General features: G+C 39.7%; 3 protein-coding genes across 8 annotated transcripts; 2 read left to right on the forward strand and 1 right to left on the reverse strand.

Annotated features, from left to right (window-relative positions):
- The first annotated feature begins 2,032 nt into the window (after positions 1-2,032).
- Positions 2,033-3,627, forward strand: LOC135336283 (dermonecrotic toxin LbSicTox-betaIA1a-like). The gene is made up of 2 exons (XM_064532041.1): positions 2,033-2,343; positions 2,437-3,627. Exons 1-2 carry the CDS (start codon positions 2,169-2,171, stop codon positions 3,507-3,509), a joined length of 1,248 nt encoding a protein of 415 aa, XP_064388111.1. The 5' UTR covers positions 2,033-2,168; the 3' UTR covers positions 3,510-3,627.
- A 3,159-nt stretch (positions 3,628-6,786) lies between these two features.
- On the reverse strand, positions 6,787-16,394 carry LOC135335901 (polyamine-transporting ATPase 13A2-like). Of its 6 annotated transcripts, none has more exons than XM_064531579.1 (28): positions 16,284-16,394; positions 15,743-15,894; positions 15,395-15,562; positions 15,084-15,250; positions 14,261-14,380; positions 13,588-13,733; positions 13,080-13,205; positions 12,352-12,483; positions 12,023-12,178; positions 11,809-11,919; positions 11,448-11,640; positions 11,236-11,340; positions 10,707-10,851; positions 10,415-10,537; positions 10,180-10,300; positions 9,957-10,071; positions 9,780-9,904; positions 9,059-9,217; positions 8,855-8,988; positions 8,722-8,801; positions 8,593-8,635; positions 8,393-8,502; positions 8,216-8,312; positions 8,082-8,154; positions 7,813-7,963; positions 7,471-7,619; positions 7,202-7,383; positions 6,787-7,042 (listed from the first exon to the last, which is right to left on the reverse strand). In XM_064531579.1, the coding sequence occupies exons 2-28, from the start codon at positions 15,785-15,787 to the stop codon at positions 6,890-6,892; spliced, it is 3,429 nt and encodes a 1,142-aa protein (XP_064387649.1). In that variant the 5' UTR covers positions 15,788-15,894; positions 16,284-16,394; the 3' UTR covers positions 6,787-6,889. The 6 variants fall into 6 exon arrangements, with proteins under 6 accessions (XP_064387649.1, XP_064387647.1, XP_064387651.1 ...); XM_064531577.1 differs by having other exon boundaries at positions 8,855-8,991; XM_064531581.1 differs by lacking the exon at positions 16,284-16,394 and having other exon boundaries at positions 8,855-8,991; positions 15,684-15,883.
- Positions 16,395-17,485: 1,091 nt separating this feature from the next.
- On the forward strand, positions 17,486-21,376 carry LOC135335897 (uncharacterized). Its single transcript, XM_064531570.1, has one exon. The coding sequence runs from the start codon at positions 17,670-17,672 to the stop codon at positions 21,186-21,188; it is 3,519 nt and encodes a 1,172-aa protein (XP_064387640.1). The 5' UTR covers positions 17,486-17,669; the 3' UTR covers positions 21,189-21,376.
- The last annotated feature ends 45 nt before the right edge of the window (positions 21,377-21,421 follow it).

Below are 21,421 nucleotides of genomic sequence, written 5' to 3' on the forward strand. Positions count from 1 at the left end.
AAAAATTGCTAGGATTGGCCAGGGGAACCACCAAAAAGCGTGGAAACAAGAAATCAGACGAGAGCATAACTCCAATCCGTTACAACGTCATTCACATGTACATTATAGTGTGTTCCAGATCCATCTACCACATCATTCCATGCAGGTCACCAGTACGGTCCGTGCATGTCCCTCGGAGGAGCAGGAAATAGAAGGACTGTAAATATAAAGGAGACTGCACAATGTAGTTTCAGGATTTGTGTTAACATAAATCCTAAAACTTCATCCACGGGATGACAGCAACATATTGAGCCACAGTAAGCTGGTTCAGTCACTCTATACATACCCTGAAGCTATGGCTAGAAATAGAAGGACTGTAAATATAAAGGAGACTGCACAATGTAGTTTCAGGATTCGCGTTAACACAAATCCTGAAACTTTATCGGATAGTCTAAATTAGACTCTATACGGGATATCAAGAAAACATTGAGCAAGCAAACTAATTTCAGACTTATGTCAACATAAATCCTGAAACTTCATCCACAGGATAACAGCAACATATTGAGCCACAGGAAGCTGGCTCAGTCACTCTATACATATCCTGAGGCTATAGGAGGAAATAGAAGGACTGTAAATATAAAGGAGACTGCACAATGTAGTTTCAGGATTTGCGTTAACATAAATCCTGAAACTTCATCCATGGGATAACAGCAACATATTGAGCCACAGTAAGCTGGTTCAGTCACTCTATACATACCCTGAAGCTATGGCTGGAAATAGAAGGACTGTAAATATAAAGGAGACTGCACAATGTAGTTTCAGGATTCGCGTTAACACAAATCCTGAAACTTCATCCACGGGATAACAGCAACATATTGAGCCACAGTAAGCTGGTTCAGTCACTCTATACATACCCTGAAGCTATGGCTAGAAATAGAAGGACTTGTAAATATAAAGGAGACTGCACAATGTAGTTTCAGGATTCGCGTTAACACAAATCCTGAAACTTTATCTGATAGTCTAAATTAGACTCTATATAATTATATGGGATATCAAGAAAACATTGAGCAAACAAACTAATTTCAGATTTATGTCAACACAAATCCTGAAACTTCATCCACGGGATAACAGCAACACATTGAGCCACAGTAAGCTGGTTCAGTCACTCTATACATACCCTAAAGCTATGGCTGGATATAGAAGGACTGTAAATATAAAGGAGACTGCACAATGTATAGTTTCAGGATTTGCGTTAACACAAATTCTGAAACTTCATCCACGGGATAACAGCAACATATTGAGCCACAGTAAGCTGGCTCAGTCACTCTATACATACCCTGAAGCTATAGCTGGAAATAGAAGGACTGTAAATAATTTATTATAAAGAAGACTGCACAATGTAGTTTCAGGATTAATTTTGCGTTAACATAAAATTAATCCTGAAACTTCATCCACGGGATAACAGCAACATATTGAGTCACAGTAAGCTGGCTCAGTCACTCTATACATACCCTGAAGCTATAGCTGGAAAGAGACGGGCTGTAAATTTAACGGAGACTGCACAGACTCGTTTCAGAATTTGCGTCAATCATGCATTCAGGCTAAACACAAATCCTGAAACCTCCGATCTGTCTTACAGGATAACAGCAACACACATTAAGCCACACTATACGGTTACCCACAGTAAGCTAACCCAGTCACTCTATACACACCCTGAATATATAAAAAGTCTACCTGGGAAATAATAGAAAGCATATTGTGAATGTAACAAAGAGAGCAGTGGGTCTGCACAAACTCGATTGAAAATGACATGAAAAGGATGGATGGCCAGATACAGTGAGCCACAGTACACAATACCTTAGCTAGACTAAAGATAATAAGCTTATCTATAGACTATTATACTCTGTTGTCAGTGGTATTGACTTATCTTCACTCAAGATTTATAGTTGTGCTACTACAGTTTGTGCAAGTGCGCAATAATTTTACCTTTGCGCATTTTAACAATGGAATGTATGGCCACACCCATAATTAATGCTCTTCATTTCCTATGTTTTAGGCATTTCTGATTTTCGGATTTGTGGCACAACAAGCGCAACGCTGAATGCATGACATCTTGTACTCTGTCTCGCTAGCTTATTCTTACATTCAGCAGCCAGCTCTTTTTACACAAACAAAGACTTTGCTGTACAATGAGAATCTCATTGAGATCAATGGCTGGCACCCTGTGGATGTTTGCTGCAGTTGCATTGCTGCATGGAGTGGAGAGCAAGCCCTCAGCACTTGACAAACTACTGGTAGATACCATCGAGACACTCCTTCAAGAGGAGGCTAAACAAGAAATAGCTCAGGACAAAAACAAATACGGTGAGAGATTAATTATACAGTGTAATCGCACGAACTAAATTCTACATAATAACTGTTATAATTATACCGGCCTGTGTTTGTCATAATTTATAGGAAAAAACGAGCAACAAGTGCTTGAAGAAATTTCTTCTATGCGACAGTTGCTCAACGGAAATGTTCAATCTAATAGCCTTCGCAAAAGACCCGTCTACAACGTTGCACATATGGTGAACGGGCAATCTCAAATTGATGATGATTGGGTTGATCCTGCTAATGCGATAGAATCCGATCTTGCTTTCAATTCTGATGGCAGCCCCAAAGAATTTTATCATGGCCCATTTCCTTGTGACTGCTTTCGCAACTGTATCAAAAAAGATACTGTTGCAGCACATTTTGCAGCTATTAGAGAGAAAGCTCTTGATCCAAACAAGAACATGGCCTTACTTTGGATTGATTTGAAGTTAGCAGCAAGTGGAATAACAGAATTTAAGGGCAGTGGAGAAAAATTGGCAAAAGTTATCACACAAAGTAACTCTCTTTTCCCACCTGGCAAGGATGTTCCGATTCACGTCTTGCTGGGAGCTGAGGCCTTTAATCAAAACCAGTTCTTTGTAGGATTTCTTGCATACATTAAATCAAAAAGACCTGAATTATTTGATAAGTTTGGTTTTGACTTCAGTGGTACTGATGCAACGGTTGATGAAATCCTTCAAGCATTTAAAGAAATTGGAATTAAGAAAAATATTTGGGTGGGTGATGGTATCATTAACTGCATACCACGAGGTACTAGCAGACTAGAGCGAATTCTTGCAAAACGAGACGAATTGGGATCAGATGTAGCCCCTTTCAAAGTTTACTCGTGGACTATTGATAACAAAAAATCGCTGAGAAACAATTTACAGCTTGGAGTGGATGCTATCATCACCAACAAACCAGCGAAACTAACTAAAATGATTCAAGAAGAATTTCACGACACTTTGACACTGGCAACTCAAGAAACGAACCCTTGGGAGCAAATTAAGTCATCTGAAGCTATTCAACCATTTGCACAAAGCTGCAATCGCTACTGGTTATTCTTTTATTGCCGGAAATATACAAGCCTTGAAAATCGATGTTGGTCAGACAAAAAGTGTAGCAAGCCTAGCGATTGTCATGGAGAGTTGAAGTGTTCAGAGCTCAAAATATAAACATTATTTAAATATAGAACATCGACACTTTGACTTTATAGTATAGCTTGTAGAAATCTGAAATTATAACTCTATGCATTCATGTAGTATGTGTAATTATTAGTATAACCTTTCTAGGTCATGTATTCTATGCATGCATACCCGATAGTTGCACCAATTAACAATCAAAGTCCTGATCATGATTGTATAGATATAAATATTATACTACTGACACAGCCCACGGTAATACAATATCCCTCTGGGGTTATTAGGGCTTGCCTAATTATGCTTTATAGCCTATTAGTCTAGTCTTTTGGATTCTCACCATCAAATATTTTCTCTTGACTTCCATGTAACCGTTGCACAAAAAGCAAATACCTCAGTAATTATTATGGTTCTTGTATTATTTGGAACACAGTGACACCCTATAATTATAGCCATTAATCTGTGTGCTGTGAAGTGTTCAGAGCTCAAAATGCACCAAGTTAACCTCAAGTCCATCGGAGTGCACCAGCATTAAAACACTTGGGTGTCACTGTGTTCTAAGGATTTAGTGCTGTCGCATACGTGATCTTTATAATTCACCTTGTTTACAGCCTGCCAATTATACAGCTTGACCTGTTATTGTTAAACCAGTTTTGTACCTGGCTACATTCATTTCAATTAATTACTCATTTTTCACAGTAGATTAAGATTTAAAGCGTGGTCATTGATTGGCTAGAGATCATGTCACGGCACTAACTGTGCATGGACAGATTTCAAGTCCTCGTTTAATCGGTTCAGGAATTTCTTCATGGACCGGTAATTAACCACATGCCCATGCACAACCAATTATGAATGTCCTTATGATAGGACATTCCACGGAATGACTTACGTATAATAGGTTCATATGACTCATAAGTATATTTATCAATCGATTGTGTGCACGTCCCGTGCGGTTATGATTACCACTCCATGAAATAGATTTGACCAGGCACAAAGAGTGAAGGCCTTGGAGTCATGAGTAATTGAGTATCAGGTGTATGCGTGTGCATGAGGCTAATGATTGTTTGCAGGGAAATTTTACGGGGCCAATAAGTTTATGTATGCGTATGCCATTGAGAAATTTGTGGATATGCATGAAGTATCTCAGAACTTTGATCGGATAAAAGTGTACATGCAAATAAACATTTGCTAGGATTGGCCGGGGGGAAACACCCAAAGCGTGAAAGCAAGAAATCCGGCGAGAACATAAACTCCACAATGACTGAATAACTGATGTTCTATCGAATCCAGGCTGTATTTTGATCGGCCTGGATTTGAGGCTAGTTCTAAATCTGCACTGTCGAAAAATAAACCAGTTGGTAATTCTATATTAATTACATAGCCGATCGATGTAGATTAATTTATCAATGGTATTAATTTTTTAATTCCCGTACCATAATGTGGCAGACGAACGAGCACGTAACAATCAATAAAGTATTAGCTATATAGCTTAGAGAAACAGGTTTTGTATGCATGGCACTTTTTAATCTATAGAATTCATAAAGTGGGTATATAATTTATCGTTGCATAAGTTTAAAGGTCATGCACAAACTACCAACTGCAAACTACCTATATGGAAGCTAGCCTTGAGACCAGCTGTTCGTTATCAGATAACGAATGGCTGGTCTCGAGGCTATATGGAAGCCCATTAAGGCAATTCACTTCCTAAATGAAGTAAATTATCTGTACAGTAACGCAGGGGGAAGTCTCATTCCAATCCCTATTCCAGCAAATAATATTCATCAATCGGATAGCAAATTTGATTCCAGTTCCCTAAACAATATAAAATGAGCAGACAAATCACAAGCCAGCAACTCCAACATCAAGTAAGAAGTCAAAAAAGACTAACCATCTCTTCCATCAAGTTAAGAATAAATTGCTGGAATCAAATAAAATATACTCCGAAATGGTAAAGAAATCACAAATGGATTCGTACACTGTAAAAATGATTTGTGGTTTTCACACAAATGCGTGACTGTATATATAATTATATAGACAGTTTCTTTATCACTGTACAGTCATAATATTATAATTATATTGCTAACTACGACTTGAATGGAAATACTGATCTTTGTCATTAATTGTCATGCAGTTGTATAATGCATGCATGTGATTCAACCATCATTTCTTTTGCAGACAATGAAGATTGTGATAGTTGTACTTGTGGCTTGCTTTGCAGCTTATAATTGTCAAACTGAGCAATTACATCACTTCAGTGCTCTCAGTATACGTTAACTTATCTCACAGATTGCCCCGGCGTCAGTGGTGCTGCATCTACCGTCTCTGTGCCGATGATGGTGGTCACTGGAATAGTTGTAACTATGGCTGCACTGTTTTAACAGTCAAAACACCAGAAACTATAAATTATATATAGAAAATGAGATTCAAACACAGCTAGTCAGTAGTGCTATAATTACAACAATTTATAATTATGTAAGTGCATGCATGCATGTGTAGATATAATTTAACTATGAAAGTTTCTATATACTGGCATATTTTGAGACATAGCAACAATTGAAAGACAGATATTGCCATTCGACTAGAGCGTGGTACCGATTTAGTAATTAAAGCGTGGGACACCGATAATTATACAGTGAAGTAGATTTCCATACATTAAACATTCAATTACAGGTGTTTTACTGGTATAGTTATAATGTATAAAGTGGTACTATAATTATAGCCTCAAACCCAGGCTGTAATAATTAAGGAAGGGACGAAAACTGTTTTATAGCAGCCAGTCTGGCTGGACGCTATAGACTTACGTGGCATTGCTTCTGCACTGTGATTGGTCAATACTGAATTCAGTAATGACGAAACAGTCGATGATTGGCAGTTGACCAGTCCCAATCCCCAGAGGATGGACTGGCCAGCAAGTCTAGTTGTGGAGGCTATAAAGTATTAGAGTACAAGTGTAGCCATTATTATAGCTAAATCAATTGTTTTGTATGAGAGAGTTCCGTCACTGCACTCATTTTTACCATCCTGTTGTCACGGAATAGTACATGTGTTACCAGGAGTGCATGTTCCTGGTGTTACACATGTACTATTCCTCTGGGCATAGTCACAAGAGGAATACTGTACGTACAGCTGTGTGTGCATGTGTCTGTTCCAGCTGCATGTAACTGCTTGACAGTACAGTACAACCTCGATTATCCAGATCATTATTGCAATATGCCAGATTAGATAAACCACGCCTTGATCCACCCACTTTATTGATAAACAGCAGTACCGCATAGTTGTCTGCCCATGCGCAGAAGATAAAACGCATGATGAGTTGTACCACGGTAATATGTGATCGGACAACAGTCATACTTTTCGGGATTTAAAAAATCGTACAAAACAGGATTAAAAAAAGAAGGTTGCAAATTCTTAAGAGATTAAAGAACACTGGACTCTACCATGTCATGTGGCACAGGTGGCCAAGAAATTGGTATGGAAGAAAGAATGTGTTTGTAGCGGTTTTTGGGACGGCGTTTGCATCTCACCCACCTCAGAAGCACTCGCATCCACTCAGTGGACAGAATATGGGTCTATAGAGACAAGCAAAAGCATCATGACAACGACAACATAATGTATGTAGGCAACGAGGCACAAAGGGCAGAGTGATTGATTTGGGACAATTAACTAAACATGCCACGCCTATCATGCATACTTTTTATCTATGCACAATAACTTATGTTTGCATGTACCTCCATGATGTAACTGACAACAATGTAGAGTATTGAAAGCTCCAAAAGTCCAACTTTGAATGTCCAGCTAGAGATTGGCACCACTTCTAGCAAATTCCACAACCACGGCAACCAATCTCCCGGGGCCATGATGATGTACACGTTAGAAAAAAATAGGATTGCTAGTGTCAGCATAAACCATACTGCATGTGTGTGTGTGTGTGTGTGTGTGTGTGTGTGTGTGTACATAAATGTACGTGTGTATACACTAGTACTGTACCAGTTCTCACAGTTTGTTAAGATTGGCTTTCTGAACGGTGCTGCTACAGACAGAGCAATGCTGAGACCTAGGTACTGGAAGTTTGCTAACTGAAAGATCACGGTATTCTCTTTAGAAACAATGTTCTGAGAATTAGGATCTGGAGTCAGTGGCACATACCTGTATGGGTTCAGAAATCACAGCATTTATTACGTAACATTAATGCTGAATTTGTTATATGCAGGAACTTCTGAAAATGACTCTGTTTAAGTCAATTTGTGCCAAAATAATTACAAAGAAGCATTTCATGCGAGACAGTGGGTTGGTAATGATTCTCACAGCATGTTACAACTATACAACATAAATTACCTACCATGGACGTGCTGAGAGGTAGTAAAGAGCCCCAAGCTGGAAGGCTGCCAAGAGACATGTCTGTAACGCCATGGAGACAAGGACATGTATTCCTGCTAACGTGCCCAGGGGCCGTCTTTTTACCAGCCGAGGATAGGCAGATGTGAACCCCACTGTAAAAGGGATGCAATACCATAATTAGAGTGACCAGACATGCAGGCCACGTTGTACATTGAAAACAACGTTTGGTAAAAGGATATATTTTGTGAACAAGCTGATGGGCTAACGTACTTGTGAAAGAGATAATCAAAACCATTAAAAGATCAATGTAGAGGTATTGCAGAGCTCCCAGGTTCGATTCATACTGTACAGAGCAAGCGTTGAGGAAATAAGCAAGCAAGCGATCAAGAGTACAACCAACTCACTCCATATAGAATGGCTGCGGAAATGAACTGATTGAAGGCATATAGTGCCATGAACTTGAATGCACTGAACGACGTTACTAGAGCAGCCCGACCCTCTCTGTAAGGTATGCAAAGATTTGAAAAGTGCATAGGCTAATGGCAGTAATAATGATGGTGGGTCCAGATTGAGGCCCTCACCTGATGAGCTTAGGCACACACGTTATGTCTGAAATCTTGGATGTAAAAGGCGAGGCAACACTCGCTTCAGTCTCTGATAAGGAAATACCAGCATGTGCCGCCTTCAGTGCCTTAATGTGATAGATATACAGTCATGCATATCTGGCATGTGACTAACCTAATCCTCTTAATTATCTGTACATGGTAGAAACAAGGCTTACCGTACAGTCATTAGCACCGTCTCCACACATACAGACACCATATCTAACAGTGTGAATAAATTCATGTCACTTGATGTCGCAGGAATATCCTTGGGCTGATTTAACAACATTTAATTGATTTGTGCTCACCCTATTCCCATGAGTGAAGTGACAAGCTGTGCTTTTTGTGTAGGAGACATTCGAGCAAACACCGTCCCTTTAACGAGGAGCTACAGATCAAAACAATTTCTATGGAAAATCACAATCATTAGTTTATTTATACCCTCTGATAAATGGAGTCAAAAAAGTGCTCTCTGATGATGGCAAATGTCTTCCCATCAACAGCCAAGTGAAACGAAGTAAATCCGGAATCGTGTAACAGTGGAATACAGGTGTCAGTCACAGCAGGTTCAAACTCTACTACAACATAATGTAAGCAAAATAAAGGCTGGTGCATGTCACATACTCACAGTACTGGGGAACTCACCGGCACTTGTATCAATTAAGCTATTACACTGATCTTGTACTAGGTGATATGAGAGGGTGGGAGTGTCACTCATCGAGGCCGTCACCATGACAATCTGGTCAGTTTTGGGCACCATCCGACACTCTTTCGCCACAGAGATTGCAGTGAGAATGTTGTCTCCTGATGCAGTACAATACTGTATAATCTGGTTAATAAGCGCACTTGGTTATAAGCGCACATCAACTAATAGGCGCATAATTATGGTTAGCAGACCAAGAGCCTGGATAGAAGGTGCATGGTTTTCTGCACAGTTCTCTACCCAACAACTGGTCTCCACACTTCTTTATAGATGTTAAGTCTCCTTCACTACCGGTAGTTGTGTTACTGCTGTCAGATATGACTATAGACCTCTTGCAGACGAGCTAGCTGATGGAGATTTGCTTCATTGAAACGTCATGGGCGTTCTATAAGCGCATCCGGATAATAGGCGCATAGAGGCCTGCATGCTCTTTTCCCTATAGGCGCATGCGCTTACTAATCAGATTATACGGCACAATAGTTATCAAGCTAAGATATGTATACATGTACATGTAGCTAAGTCAATCAACTGAACGCACACATCATTATACTGGCATCTTAACCAAAACTACACCCAGTAATTTACTTGTAGGAATACAATTTGTCTTGTGTATTAATGTCAATGCCCTTTGTACTAGTAAGTGCATGGCTCGTTCTATTATACCTGTGATCATCACTGTGCGAATATCAGCATTCTGTAGGGTTAGTATAGTTGGTGCTGTGGCTGGTTTTAGTTTGTTCTGCAACACGATGAGCCCAGCAAAACACAACTCACACTCAGCCTGCTCTCTGCATGATTATAAAGTGAGACACTCAGTCATTGGGTAGTGAGACTTCTTACCTTTTAACTTTGTCAATTTCTTGCCCATTAACATCCAAGTTTTTGTAAGCCAGTGCGAGCACTCGGAATCCTTGTTGAGTTAGTAGTCCCAATACTTCATTGAAGTTGTTTGGAACTAAGTTATTAAATCGTGGATGAAGTTAAAGTGCTCCTATAAGCTTTCAAATTAATGTCGGATAAGACTGTTAAATTAAACACTCACTATTATCCACAAAACACTCACCAGAGTCTTGTGTACAAAGACTTTCAATGGTCTCGGGAGCTCCCTTCACATAAACATGGCACTGAGTGAGTGTGTTGGGTGTTTTGGAGGAGGGCCGGTCACTCACCAACACACTCATCCTCTGTGTGAAGGTGTGTGTGTGTGTGTGTGTGGGGGGGGGTGACGTGCAAGTACTCACTTCTCTGTGAATTGCACGTGTAGACATGTGGTACGATAAAATACATGAGATGGTTACCTGCAACTCTGACGAGAATGTGAACTGCTTTAGTATGGCCAGCTCCACTGCCTGCTCAGTATAGGGACACTGTTGGGGGTGTGACACTGTGTGGGCCCTCGTCCCTCCTGGCTCCTCTAACACCTATTATGTACATGCACACAGATTAATATACATTCAGTCAAGAAAGCACTCGAACTACGTATAATTAATTGGTACATGCAGCATAGCTTTGCTATACATTGCATGTCCACATTTAGCGCTTGCAATGCACGTTAAATTATTACACATAAACTCTCTCTTAAAAACTCACCCATCCAGTTGCTTCAAACATTTTGATGTCTAACAAGTCACCTGACAGCTTCTCATTGATGATTGAGAGGGAATGACAGGTTGCCATGGCGTGCAGCAATGGGCCAGGGATCAGAGTGCAAGGGTCCTTTACCAAACTGTCGAATCTGTGGCGAAGCAGCAGATTAACTACTTACACACTCATTCGTTGTACTACTGACACCTGTCAATGTAATCACTAGAAAATTGACAGGTATTGTATTTGATGGATGAGACATTTGAATGTAATTGATTTGCCATCTCAGGCATGGCTACTGCTGCAATGACGTTGTGTGCACTGGAAAACTTTTAATTTGATTTTTAAATTTGCTGATGTTCGGTAAAATCCGCCAAATCGCCAAATTAAAACACCCACCAAATGTTCCAGTATACGGTGCTACACAGAATTTGAAGAGAGCAGCTCAGGTGAACGTTTTAATTATGGGTACTACAACATGCTATGAATTATAGGCTGTTGTGGGTGTCACAGTCAGTTGTCAGCAATCACTCACGTTCCATGGCTGGTTGGCCTCACTCCCATCATGCCCAGATTGTCCTCAGTGAGAGTACCCGTCTTGTCAAAGCACACCAGCTTTATCTTTCCACACAGACTCACTCTGAATAAGGTAGATCGAGTAGGAAATCAGTTTTGTGCTGATGGATGTATATTCAAGGGAACTAGCTACACTGGCTAACCTGTAGACATGTATTAGCATAGATCTACCTCTGTGGACTGGTGCAGAAAATGTTGTGCTTTCTGAGTCTGCTGAGGGCGTACACTGTTCCCACTGTAAGAGCAGCTGGTAGGGCTGGTGGAATCACGATTGCAAAAACGTCTACAGCTCGAAATATAGTCTCCTTCACATTGTACGCATGAACTTGAGAGATGGCAATTGTGTACACAAAGCCTGCCAGTGCTGAAATCAGTGCAAAGTGCAGAACAGAGGTGAATTACTTGGACCAAAGTATAGAATACCCCTACTTAAAATTTGGCACTTTCCAACAAAGGAAACTGCATTGTAACCATGCAATAATTATAGTAAACTCAATTATGAGCCCAAATTATAATTATTGTCTTAAATTACCTATGAGTGCCATAACAAATAAGAACTTGACAGCATCAGAGTAGAACTTGAGGTTGACTGGCTTTGGGAAGAGGATTGACCTCACTAAGCCTCCCTTGGATGTTGAGAATCCTGCATACCACACGTGAACTCATTCTCACACAGTTCACAGCTATGAGAATCTATATATTACACATTGTTCTAGTTTGCCCTAGCTGCCAGAAGGTCTCCTCACCTGTTCGGATAACAACAGCAGCTACGTTGGCATGACCATAGGAGCGAGTCTGAATGACTTGTGTCCCGTTGAAGAGTGTGTGTCTCTTGTGTTGAGAGGAGTGGTAGCTGGCTTCATCAGCTGGGAGGGTAGTCTTGGTCACAGGCACACTCTCACCTGAGCAAGAAGAGAGAATGTTTTCACACCTTACTATTCTTCGTAAATATTCTCTTACACGACTGTATTATGCCACAATAGTTGTATCAACCAGTTAAGAAATTAATCCACTTCTAAAGACACGTACCCTCGAGTTTGTCCGATCGTAAGATATAACATTTACAAGAACTGACCTGTGAGCATAGCTTCATTGACGATGGCTTGACCACTGACGAGAGCAGCATCACATGGGAGCACGAGCCCTGTGGGAGGTATCACCAGCACATCTCCTGGCACCAGATCTTCACTTGCCACACCATCCATCTCTGTAGATGGCAGAGTTTGGTATGGTGAGCATTTATGTGGGCAGCAAAAAATTGGAGATATAATTGGAACAGATCTTTATAGAGCAAGTAAAGCGTCCGGAATAATTAGAACAAGCATGCAGCTGCATGCGAGCTAGCTAAGTTTAATAGAACAGTGTGCGACTGAATAGTTGCACTAGCTATCTAAACTAACTTGCAGCACTCTTGCTGGCTATAAAACTACGTTGCTTGGAATGTATCTTCAAGGTATTGTCTGGATATTTATATAGAACAAATGTAAAATTAAAGCACCAGAGTGTTCACTGTATTAGAACAACGAAAATTGCCCAGAAAAGTGTCCGGGCTAATTAGAAATGTCCGATAAATTAGAAAATATACGGTACATATAACTGATGTGTAAGAGTTAATGTCCATACAATTATACACACACTGTCAGACTATAAGCGTCACTAAGAGGCAATCGAGTATAATAGCAAGTTTGGGCATAGTTTATTGCATCGACATATCACACTATTTCCATAACATCCCATTAATTACGGGGACATCATCAGGTTGGTAGCATAATTATTTATTGCTACTACATTCACTAGGCTCACCTTTGTTCCCCCTGAGCACTGTCACTGTGCAGGAGTGGGCAATGAGGTCGTGAAGCTGCTGGAGGTTGCGCCTCGTTTGAACCAGACTCACAGTCACTGAGATCATAGAGATTACGAAAATAGCACCTGTAGAGACCAACAGAGAATGAATAAAGTTTTATTAATGCATAAAGTTGTATGTGGATACCCAATATAGACTTGTCAGTGGCCTGAATAATAAATTTGGCCTATATGTTCTTTACATAACGTTCACAGTAAAACATTTCAGTGCTGAGTCTCAACTATACTGTAGAAACATTTCATGATTATCAATCGATCAGTATACATACATGTATACGTTGTATGTACAATGCCATGCAAACTACGTATAATTATTTATGCTATATGTGACACACAATCACATGACACATATACACAATACTTTTTTATAGTATTCATATGTGAACAATGCACGTAATAAATCTAGTTGACTAGTTAGACATGCCTGTACTGTATGCATGGTCCTCACCTGCATAATAGTAGTAATCCTCCAGACTCCACCAGATCAGAGCCACCATCTGGAATATGTAGAATGGGTGGAGTATCTCTTGTATGAGCAGCAAGTAGTAGGGCTTCACTGGGATGTTTATAGAGTTAGGACCGTGCCGCAGCAGTCTATACAGGGGATAAATGCAGGGCACTGGTCACCTTCACCGTATAATAATGCATGTGCATGCTGTTTGCTGGGGGAAAAATATTCCAAGTGCAAGTGGGACAGAATATTCCACGCAAGCCTATTCCATGAGGTACATGTGAGGGTTTTATCTAGTGGGGGGGGGGGGGATAGGGGTGAACCTCCCCCTCCAAATGCTTAGCTTCCCCCCAAAAATGTTGTAGGATAATGACATCATCACATTAGTATGTGCAATGTATACCTAGATCTACGTGACGCACTAGCATGTAATAGAGGGTGTGGTAAACAAATGTGGGAGTGGCCAACCATTTTGCCAAACCTTCCCTCCCAAACTTTTAATCCTAGACTAACCCTGCTGATGTATAATTATATACTTTCTGGCAACGGAAACCTTAGATAAGCTGTAACAGGTGAAGCTTTTTACTGGAGATTGCCTGCGAAGAAATAATTCCGAGTCTAACGTGTCGTACCGTATATTAAGTATGCACATTTCACATATAAATTATACCTCTGGTGGTGAGTCCGTGTAGACAAGCCAGCACGCATACCATGAATGTCAGAGCAGGGAATATTGCAATCAAGCCCTCTGATGAGAATGAATTGGTCCTCATCACGGCTGTGCTCGTACCTGTACAAAGTGATCAAATTCTAACTTCTATGTTATTTTGTGCAATACTGTGTGTGTTGAAGCCTGATACTGGTATAAACAAGCCAGGTGTTCACCTGTTTGGCTCCACATTAAATTATTAATGATTTCAAGGGCTCTGATCTATCATGCAAGTAATAATTATACCGTTGAAACTAGAATGCCAGCACACACTTAATTGTATCTTTATTATTTTAAGCGCATACTCAACTGCTGGTTTTTGCACTAAAACATAAACTAATCATGAAACACATGGGACACTGTTATCTTGTGATCATGCTGAGAAAACGTAATTTAGATAAGGTGGACTTGGACTCCTTTTTTTTTACAGTTTCTAGTCAATATGTGTACTTATGAAAACTAACTATTAATGCATGATACTTATACTACGTAGTTTTTGATTGCTTGTCTAACTCACTCACTCGCTTTCCAAGCTGCTAACTGTTAGCTAGTCGAGTCATTGTTTGTCACAGTTACTGGGCGGCCCTGGGGCTCGCAAATATATAATTATACCGTGGAAACTGAAAGGAATAATAATTATAAGCACCTAGAGCTCTGCTATTGAGCCTATCAGCGCATATGCTAATAATCCAATTTCTACGGTACATATGCTCGTATACATGTACAAACAGCAAGCCCAGCTGTAAGGTGAGACTATATTAACTGAGTTGCACAAGAGGCTAACCTGAGGTGTCTGTGTGTGAGGTATCGGATACTTCCATTACCAGACTCCATGGACACTGTTTCATTCACTGAGTTGAATGCCAGGTGATTCAACTCACAATCGGTATGTCTATCCGATGGAAGTTGTACGGTGTGCACACGCTCTACACGATTTTTCCCATCTGCATCCTGAGCAATAATGGAGATTAATAAAAGCAATTAACTTAATCTGGAAAACTATAATTATGATCAGCTTCAGCCTCATACTTAGTGTTTTGAAAAGTGGTCCCGATAATTATTATAACTAACCAGATTGAAAACCATACATCATACCTTGACAATGACATAGGTGGCTTGACTGAGAGGAGTAGCCCTGGAGATGAGGCGCAGCCAAACATGGGGAAACCAGTAGGCTAGAAGTAGGCCAAAGCCAAGGGGTAGTGCTGCCAGTGGATAAAGAAATATGGACTTGACGAGACTGATACGGTATCCAGTCTGTGGCTGTACGTGGGAGAACATTGCGGCGATAAGTTACCGAGTGAGATTAACGCACTTTCAGGGTAAAAATACATCTCCATGCATGTACTGCATGTAAGGCTGCACAGTGTGAGAACACACTCACTATAATAGGGTGTGACGGTATGTCTTGTAGTTTTAGATGTTGGGGAGTATGACACTTACTGGACAAGGTGGAGCCTCTTCCTCAGCTACAGAACAGTCCTTCATCTCGTCTTTACCAGCTCCACACAATTATCGTTTTTGTGCTCCGATCCTGAGCACTGTTGACCTTTACACAATTATGAAGAACTCGCTGTACATTCTGATTAGATGGTCTGTAATATCATTAATGGAGAGAGTAAGTACATGTAGTTTAACAAACACACAACAGATGGATTTACATGTATTCGTGCCTACAAAATAAGCCATATCTAAACAGTAACATGCAATTTAGCCTATGTCATCTTAAACTAGCAAGCCAGCAAAATCTTAGCCATGCAAAAGCGACGGCTCACGAGTCTAGTGTCATCTGCTCTATAGTGTCATCGGCTTTATATAGCAAGAGTGCAAGCAGCATGAGTGAGTCCATAGATCTGGTGTCCAAACCTATACTAGACTGATCTATATCTATAACTTACTATAGATCTCTACCTACAGGCAAGGCAAGTTACCCGTAGATCTATAATTATAGCCATTAATAATTATAACACTATACCCCACGTACCTTTTAATGATGTCCACGAACTAGACTTCCAGAGATCTTAGAATCAGTAGAGCTGTTGATTGCTGCATGCTGCAGTAAAGTGGGAGGGAAGGGCTGAACAGAGAGGGGGAGTGGCTCTGTACCGGTCGCTTGGAGGGAGGGCCCCCTTTTGGGCAAATAAAGGGGAGGGGCTGAATATCCAACTGCATGCTTCAATCTCGTTGGTCAATAATAAGTTGGGGATTAAATAATTGGAGAGCTCTATACCTTGCGAAAATATGTGCCCATCTTCTCTTTTGCGACTAGAATGTACGCCAACCCAGAATGAAGTGAATTGTGAATTATGTGATCAGTATTAAAAGCTCTTGGGGGACAGACTATAAAATTATAGTATAGTGCCCTCACTGCTTTCGTGAAACTACCTTAAGGTATTTGGGCCCGGCTTCTAAATCATTATACTAGATCTAGATACCTCCAAAAAGTGTCTAACTAGATCTAATAATTATGCATCGAGTTTTGAATATAGTGTTCTTTTCAATTGCGAATTGCAATCGTAAAGAGTGTGCAATGCGAATGCTATTTCCCATGCTCTGCATGCAATTCACAATATAGTTACAAAAGAAGCTCGCATTATTCGAAACCCGATATAATTATACAGTATGATGTACGAGGAGGTTATGTTGACTACTTCTCCCTTTATTTCTTTATTCACCTCAATTATGCTGGTATATATTATTGATTTGATTTACATGTATACTCCGGCGATTTCTTGGAGTCTGCCAGGAGTGCATGTGAGTGCCATGTGGGAATTCAGGAATATGAATTTTTGGATCATTTAATTTTAAGGCTTGGAGGCTTCCGTTGTATAGCACTAAGACAATCAGTCCACTCACACCAGGCGATGATTATACCTTGTAATTGTAATAACAAGCTTCACTCTTTTTGTTCATTCATAGCTCAATACAAAAGCCTTACTAGGTTATTATGCTGGCGCCTTTTATGATGGCAGAGGTCAGTCGAGTTAGTTAGTACATACATCCTGATATGCTAAGAAGGAAAAATAGTAGGCTGTTAACTTAAGGTAATAATTATTATCTCCAATGACCCATAATTATATTAAGCCTTACACATTTATTTGTCAATGTTGCAAAATAATTATGGTTGTGAAAAACAATTGAGGTAAATTATACACAATTGAAAAGCTACGTATTCATACTAGATTTGTTTTTTTACTATTCACTTAACAAATGAAAGTAAACGTACCTAGTAGTTTCCATAATGTTACACTCCATTGGCAGCACAATAGTTATAATTATATATCCCAGAAGAAAACTGACATCTTAGCATTCGAACTTAAAGTGGAATTTTGTATAGAACACTGCAGAGAGAATCACACAAGTTGACACAATGACTATAATCATGCTGTTCATTGTTGTGTGTCTTTGCCTCACCTCTCAGCTGGTCAGCACTACAGAACACTGGCAAAACATTGAGATACTGTGTGCAGAGAATGAAACTGACGATGGACTACTGTCTAAACTGAATAATCTGAATGGTAGTAATATCACAGTGACTATCAATTGCACAACCGTTAATCTTACTAATCCAGTTGAAATCTCGAACATCAATGGCCTTCGTATCAAAGGAAGTGGACAAACAACGATTCGATGTACAAGTTGTTTCGCGGTTGGTTTAAATGCAACAAACATCAGTAACCTTCATTTAGAGAGCCTAAACATACACAAGTCTAGTGTCATGATAAGTGATTGCACAAATGTCACCATCAAAAGCGTAACAATTGGCAACAGTACTGGTACTGGAATGAGACTTCATAACAACACGGGGACAATCACCATAGAAAACTGTACATTTCGAGGCTGTGCAGTGGACTCTTCAAAGGAGTTGAATCAATACACTGGAGGTGGACTAGGGATTAAACAACTTACAAAGGAAAAAACTTTTATTTTACTAAGAAATTGCATATTCCTAAACAATATTGCATATTTTGGTGCAGGAATGGCCATTATTCTGAAGAGCACAACAACAGATATTGCTGTAGAGAACACAATTTTCTGTAGCAACATAGCTCAAATAGGTGGTGGAGTTCTGATTAATAGACACAAGGGAAGCAACAGCATAACTTTTAAAAACTGTTCATTTGAAAACAACAAAGCTGTAGAAGGTGGAGGAACATCAGTAATACTTCGTCGCTCTGGGACCAACAAGAGTTCACTTAATTTTATGAGATGTTTATGGCTAAACAACTACAGACAGGCTATAAATCTAAGAAAAGAAGAGCCAAGACGGAATCTTCAGTTCATACTAGTCTTTGATAACTGCAATTTCACACGAAATGGAAATGTTACCAGAGAAAACGAGGAAACAAATGCTTTTGTCATCACTGACCTCTCAGTACAATTTGTAGGGATGACTGTTTTTGAAAGCAACTTTGGAAGTGCAATTAAAGCTATATCAAGCACACTAAACTTCAAAGCTTTTTCTAGAATCAATTTTGTTGGTAACAAAGGCATCAAGGGAGGAGCTTTGCAATTGCTGGGACATAGTGTGATGAAACTAGAGGATAGTGTAACTTTAGAATTCAGAAACAACACCGCCAAAAAGGGCGGAGCTATCTATGTGGATTCAAGTAAATTTGTTCTAGTAGTCTTGCAGCAGCCAGCTTGTTTTTTAAAATTGAATAAAAGGAGCAACATTTCTATTACTTTCAGAAATAACAATATTGAAGAAGCGGAAAAGGGGCACAAGGAAGACTCACTATATGTTAAGTCACTACTTCCATGTTTACAAACAAAGACTACTCGAGATGAATTTGTAACACTGACACATATAATGAACTTCGATAAACATAAAGTTACTGCAATAGAACGTCAGTTTACAACTGCAGCACATCATTTTGCAAAGGATGATGAAGTTCATAACCATTCAGCATGCCCAGCTTATTTCAATAACGAAAGTGAATTGGTGATAAATGAAAACACCATTGCTCCTAAGCAGCAAATGTCTACAGACAGGTTGATTGTTATTCCAGGCAAAACATACACATTGAATCTTAAACTAATCGGTGAACTTTGCATGGAGGTATCTTTCCATGTGTCTGTCAGAATCAAACATTCTACAATGGGAACACTTGGCTGTGAACCAGTAAATATTGTAATCCATGCTAAAAGTATCACATTCTATGGATACCCACAAGATATTGGGAAAATAGAGTTAGAAGACACATTTGCAACTATTGCACGTATAACTATTGACTACGAGATTGATGAATGTCCACCTGGATACACATTTGAGTATGGAAATAGGAAGTGCAAATGTGCTGAAAAGAAGTATATCGGAGTTTGGGGTTGCCAGGACAAAGAGTTCCGAGCCTGCGTTAAACATGGATATTGGGTGGGGTACTCAAATGACGATAATCGTACACAAGACACTTTAGCAAGTGCGATTTGCCCACAAGGTTTCTGCAAAGAGTTTACCAGTAGGAACCATTCAGCCACCGACTGTAATGAGAATCTACTTTTACCTCCTGATAAAAGCGCAAATATAAGTTCATATGTTTGCAGTGAACACAGATCTGGCATATTGTGTGGAGCATGTAAAGATGGCTATTCTGCCCACTACCATTCCAAGTTATTCTCTTGCAAATCAAATGATTCGTGCTGTTGGGGGTGGTTGTGGTATATTCTCTCTGAGTTGATTCCAGTTACCCTACTCTTTTTAGTGATCATTTTCTTCAACATTTCGTTCACATCAGGACCACTAAATGGAGTCATTCTATTCATGCAACTAGTGGATACACTGAAAATCAATGCTGAGAATGCTATCAAATTCAATGAAGATCTAAAAATAGTATCAAATTTTTATAAGATTGTGTATCAGATGTTCACCCTAAATTTCTTTGTTCTTGATGAAGACCTTTCATTTTGCCTATGGAGAGGAACATCAGCTCTGGATATGCTTGCATTCAGATACGTTACGATCACATACAGTTTGCTTCTAGTCATTGCTACGATTGTTTTGCTGAGGATGTGCTCTCCTAGCAGAAGAATGCTAAATCTTAAAAGATCAATTATCCATGGACTCTCAGCTTTTCTGGTTATGAGCTACTCAGAATGTACTCGAGTATCACTGTCAATAATCACTGTAAGTACATTACACGTTGGTCCGAATTCATCTACCGATAGTTTACAGCGGCACGCTTTCTACAATGGGCAATACCCCTACATGAAGAAAGAGCATATAAGATACGCTCTACCTGCAATTTTCTTCCTATTGACACTGGTTGCAATACCTCCTCTGCTCCTCATCGCCTACCCCTTGTGCTACAAGCTGTTTGCTTTCTTTAGAATAGAAGAATCGAGGTGTGTGCAGATCACTTGCAAGATCTTTCCTCTTGAAAAAGCTAAGCCACTCTTCGATTCCATGCAAGGTGCCTTTAAAGATCGTTTTCGGTTCTTCGCTGGACTGTACTTTCTTTTTCGGCTCATAACTAATTTGACTTTTGTCTACACCAAAACACTAAGATCATACTATGCAATAACTGGCATTCAACTGATAGGCATGTGCTTTCTACATGCCATATGTCACCCATACAAGAAAACCTGGCACAATATTTTGGATGCAACTTTTTTCTTACTACTCGGTGTTATCAACATGATTACCTTTAATAACTTTGAGCTCTTGTCATCTAACAAAAAATTAAATGATGTTCCTTACTTAATTTCAGCATTCTCCAACATACAATGCATACTGATACTGCTGCCGTTGGTTTATCTACTTGCATACACTGTGTACTGTATAGCCATCAAACTCAGTGGTATTCAGAGATGCAGGCTAAAAAAGCAGAAAGAACATGACGATTCAGACTACATTTTACACGAGCTGGACACAAGAAGCATTGACGAATAAGCTAACTACTACTTTCCTTAAGAAAGACTATGCAGCAATAAAAATAAAAAACAGAAACCAGAAACGTGTATGTGATAAATGCAGTCCGGTGCAGTAGCCCATGCGATAATTGTTGTTATAGTTCACATAATTATTGCACACTTTTTAGTATAATTATCAGTTGAATGACTATTGCATATAGTCATGCATGTGAGTGACCTTCTTGTTGACTACAGAAATTAATGGTATGATTC

This window comes from Halichondria panicea, chromosome 5 (genome assembly GCF_963675165.1).
Source record: "Halichondria panicea chromosome 5, odHalPani1.1, whole genome shotgun sequence".
Lineage (NCBI taxonomy): Eukaryota > Metazoa > Porifera > Demospongiae > Suberitida > Halichondriidae > Halichondria > Halichondria panicea.

Bases quoted from the DNA above. Each gene is read 5' to 3' on its own strand.
- LOC135336283 (XM_064532041.1), top strand. From the start codon at position 2,169: ATGAGAATCTCATTGAGATCAATGGCTGGCACCCTGTGGATGTTTGCT. The intron at 2,344-2,436 runs GTGAGAGATTAA...CATAATTTATAG, and splicing joins TCAGGACAAAAACAAATACG to GAAAAAACGAGCAACAAGTG.
- LOC135335901 (XM_064531577.1), bottom strand. From the start codon at position 15,787: ATGAAGGACTGTTCTGTAGCTGAGGAAGAGGCTCCACCTTGTCCA. The intron at 12,484-13,079 runs GTGAGCCTAGTG...TGCCATCTACAG, and splicing joins AGTGCTCAGGGGGAACAAAG to AGATGGATGGTGTGGCAAGT. The intron at 11,341-11,447 runs GTAGATCTATGC...TACCTTATTCAG, and splicing joins TTCTGCACCAGTCCACAGAG to AGTGAGTCTGTGTGGAAAGA.
- LOC135335897 (XM_064531570.1), top strand. From the start codon at position 17,670: ATGACTATAATCATGCTGTTCATTGTTGTGTGTCTTTGCCTCACCTCT.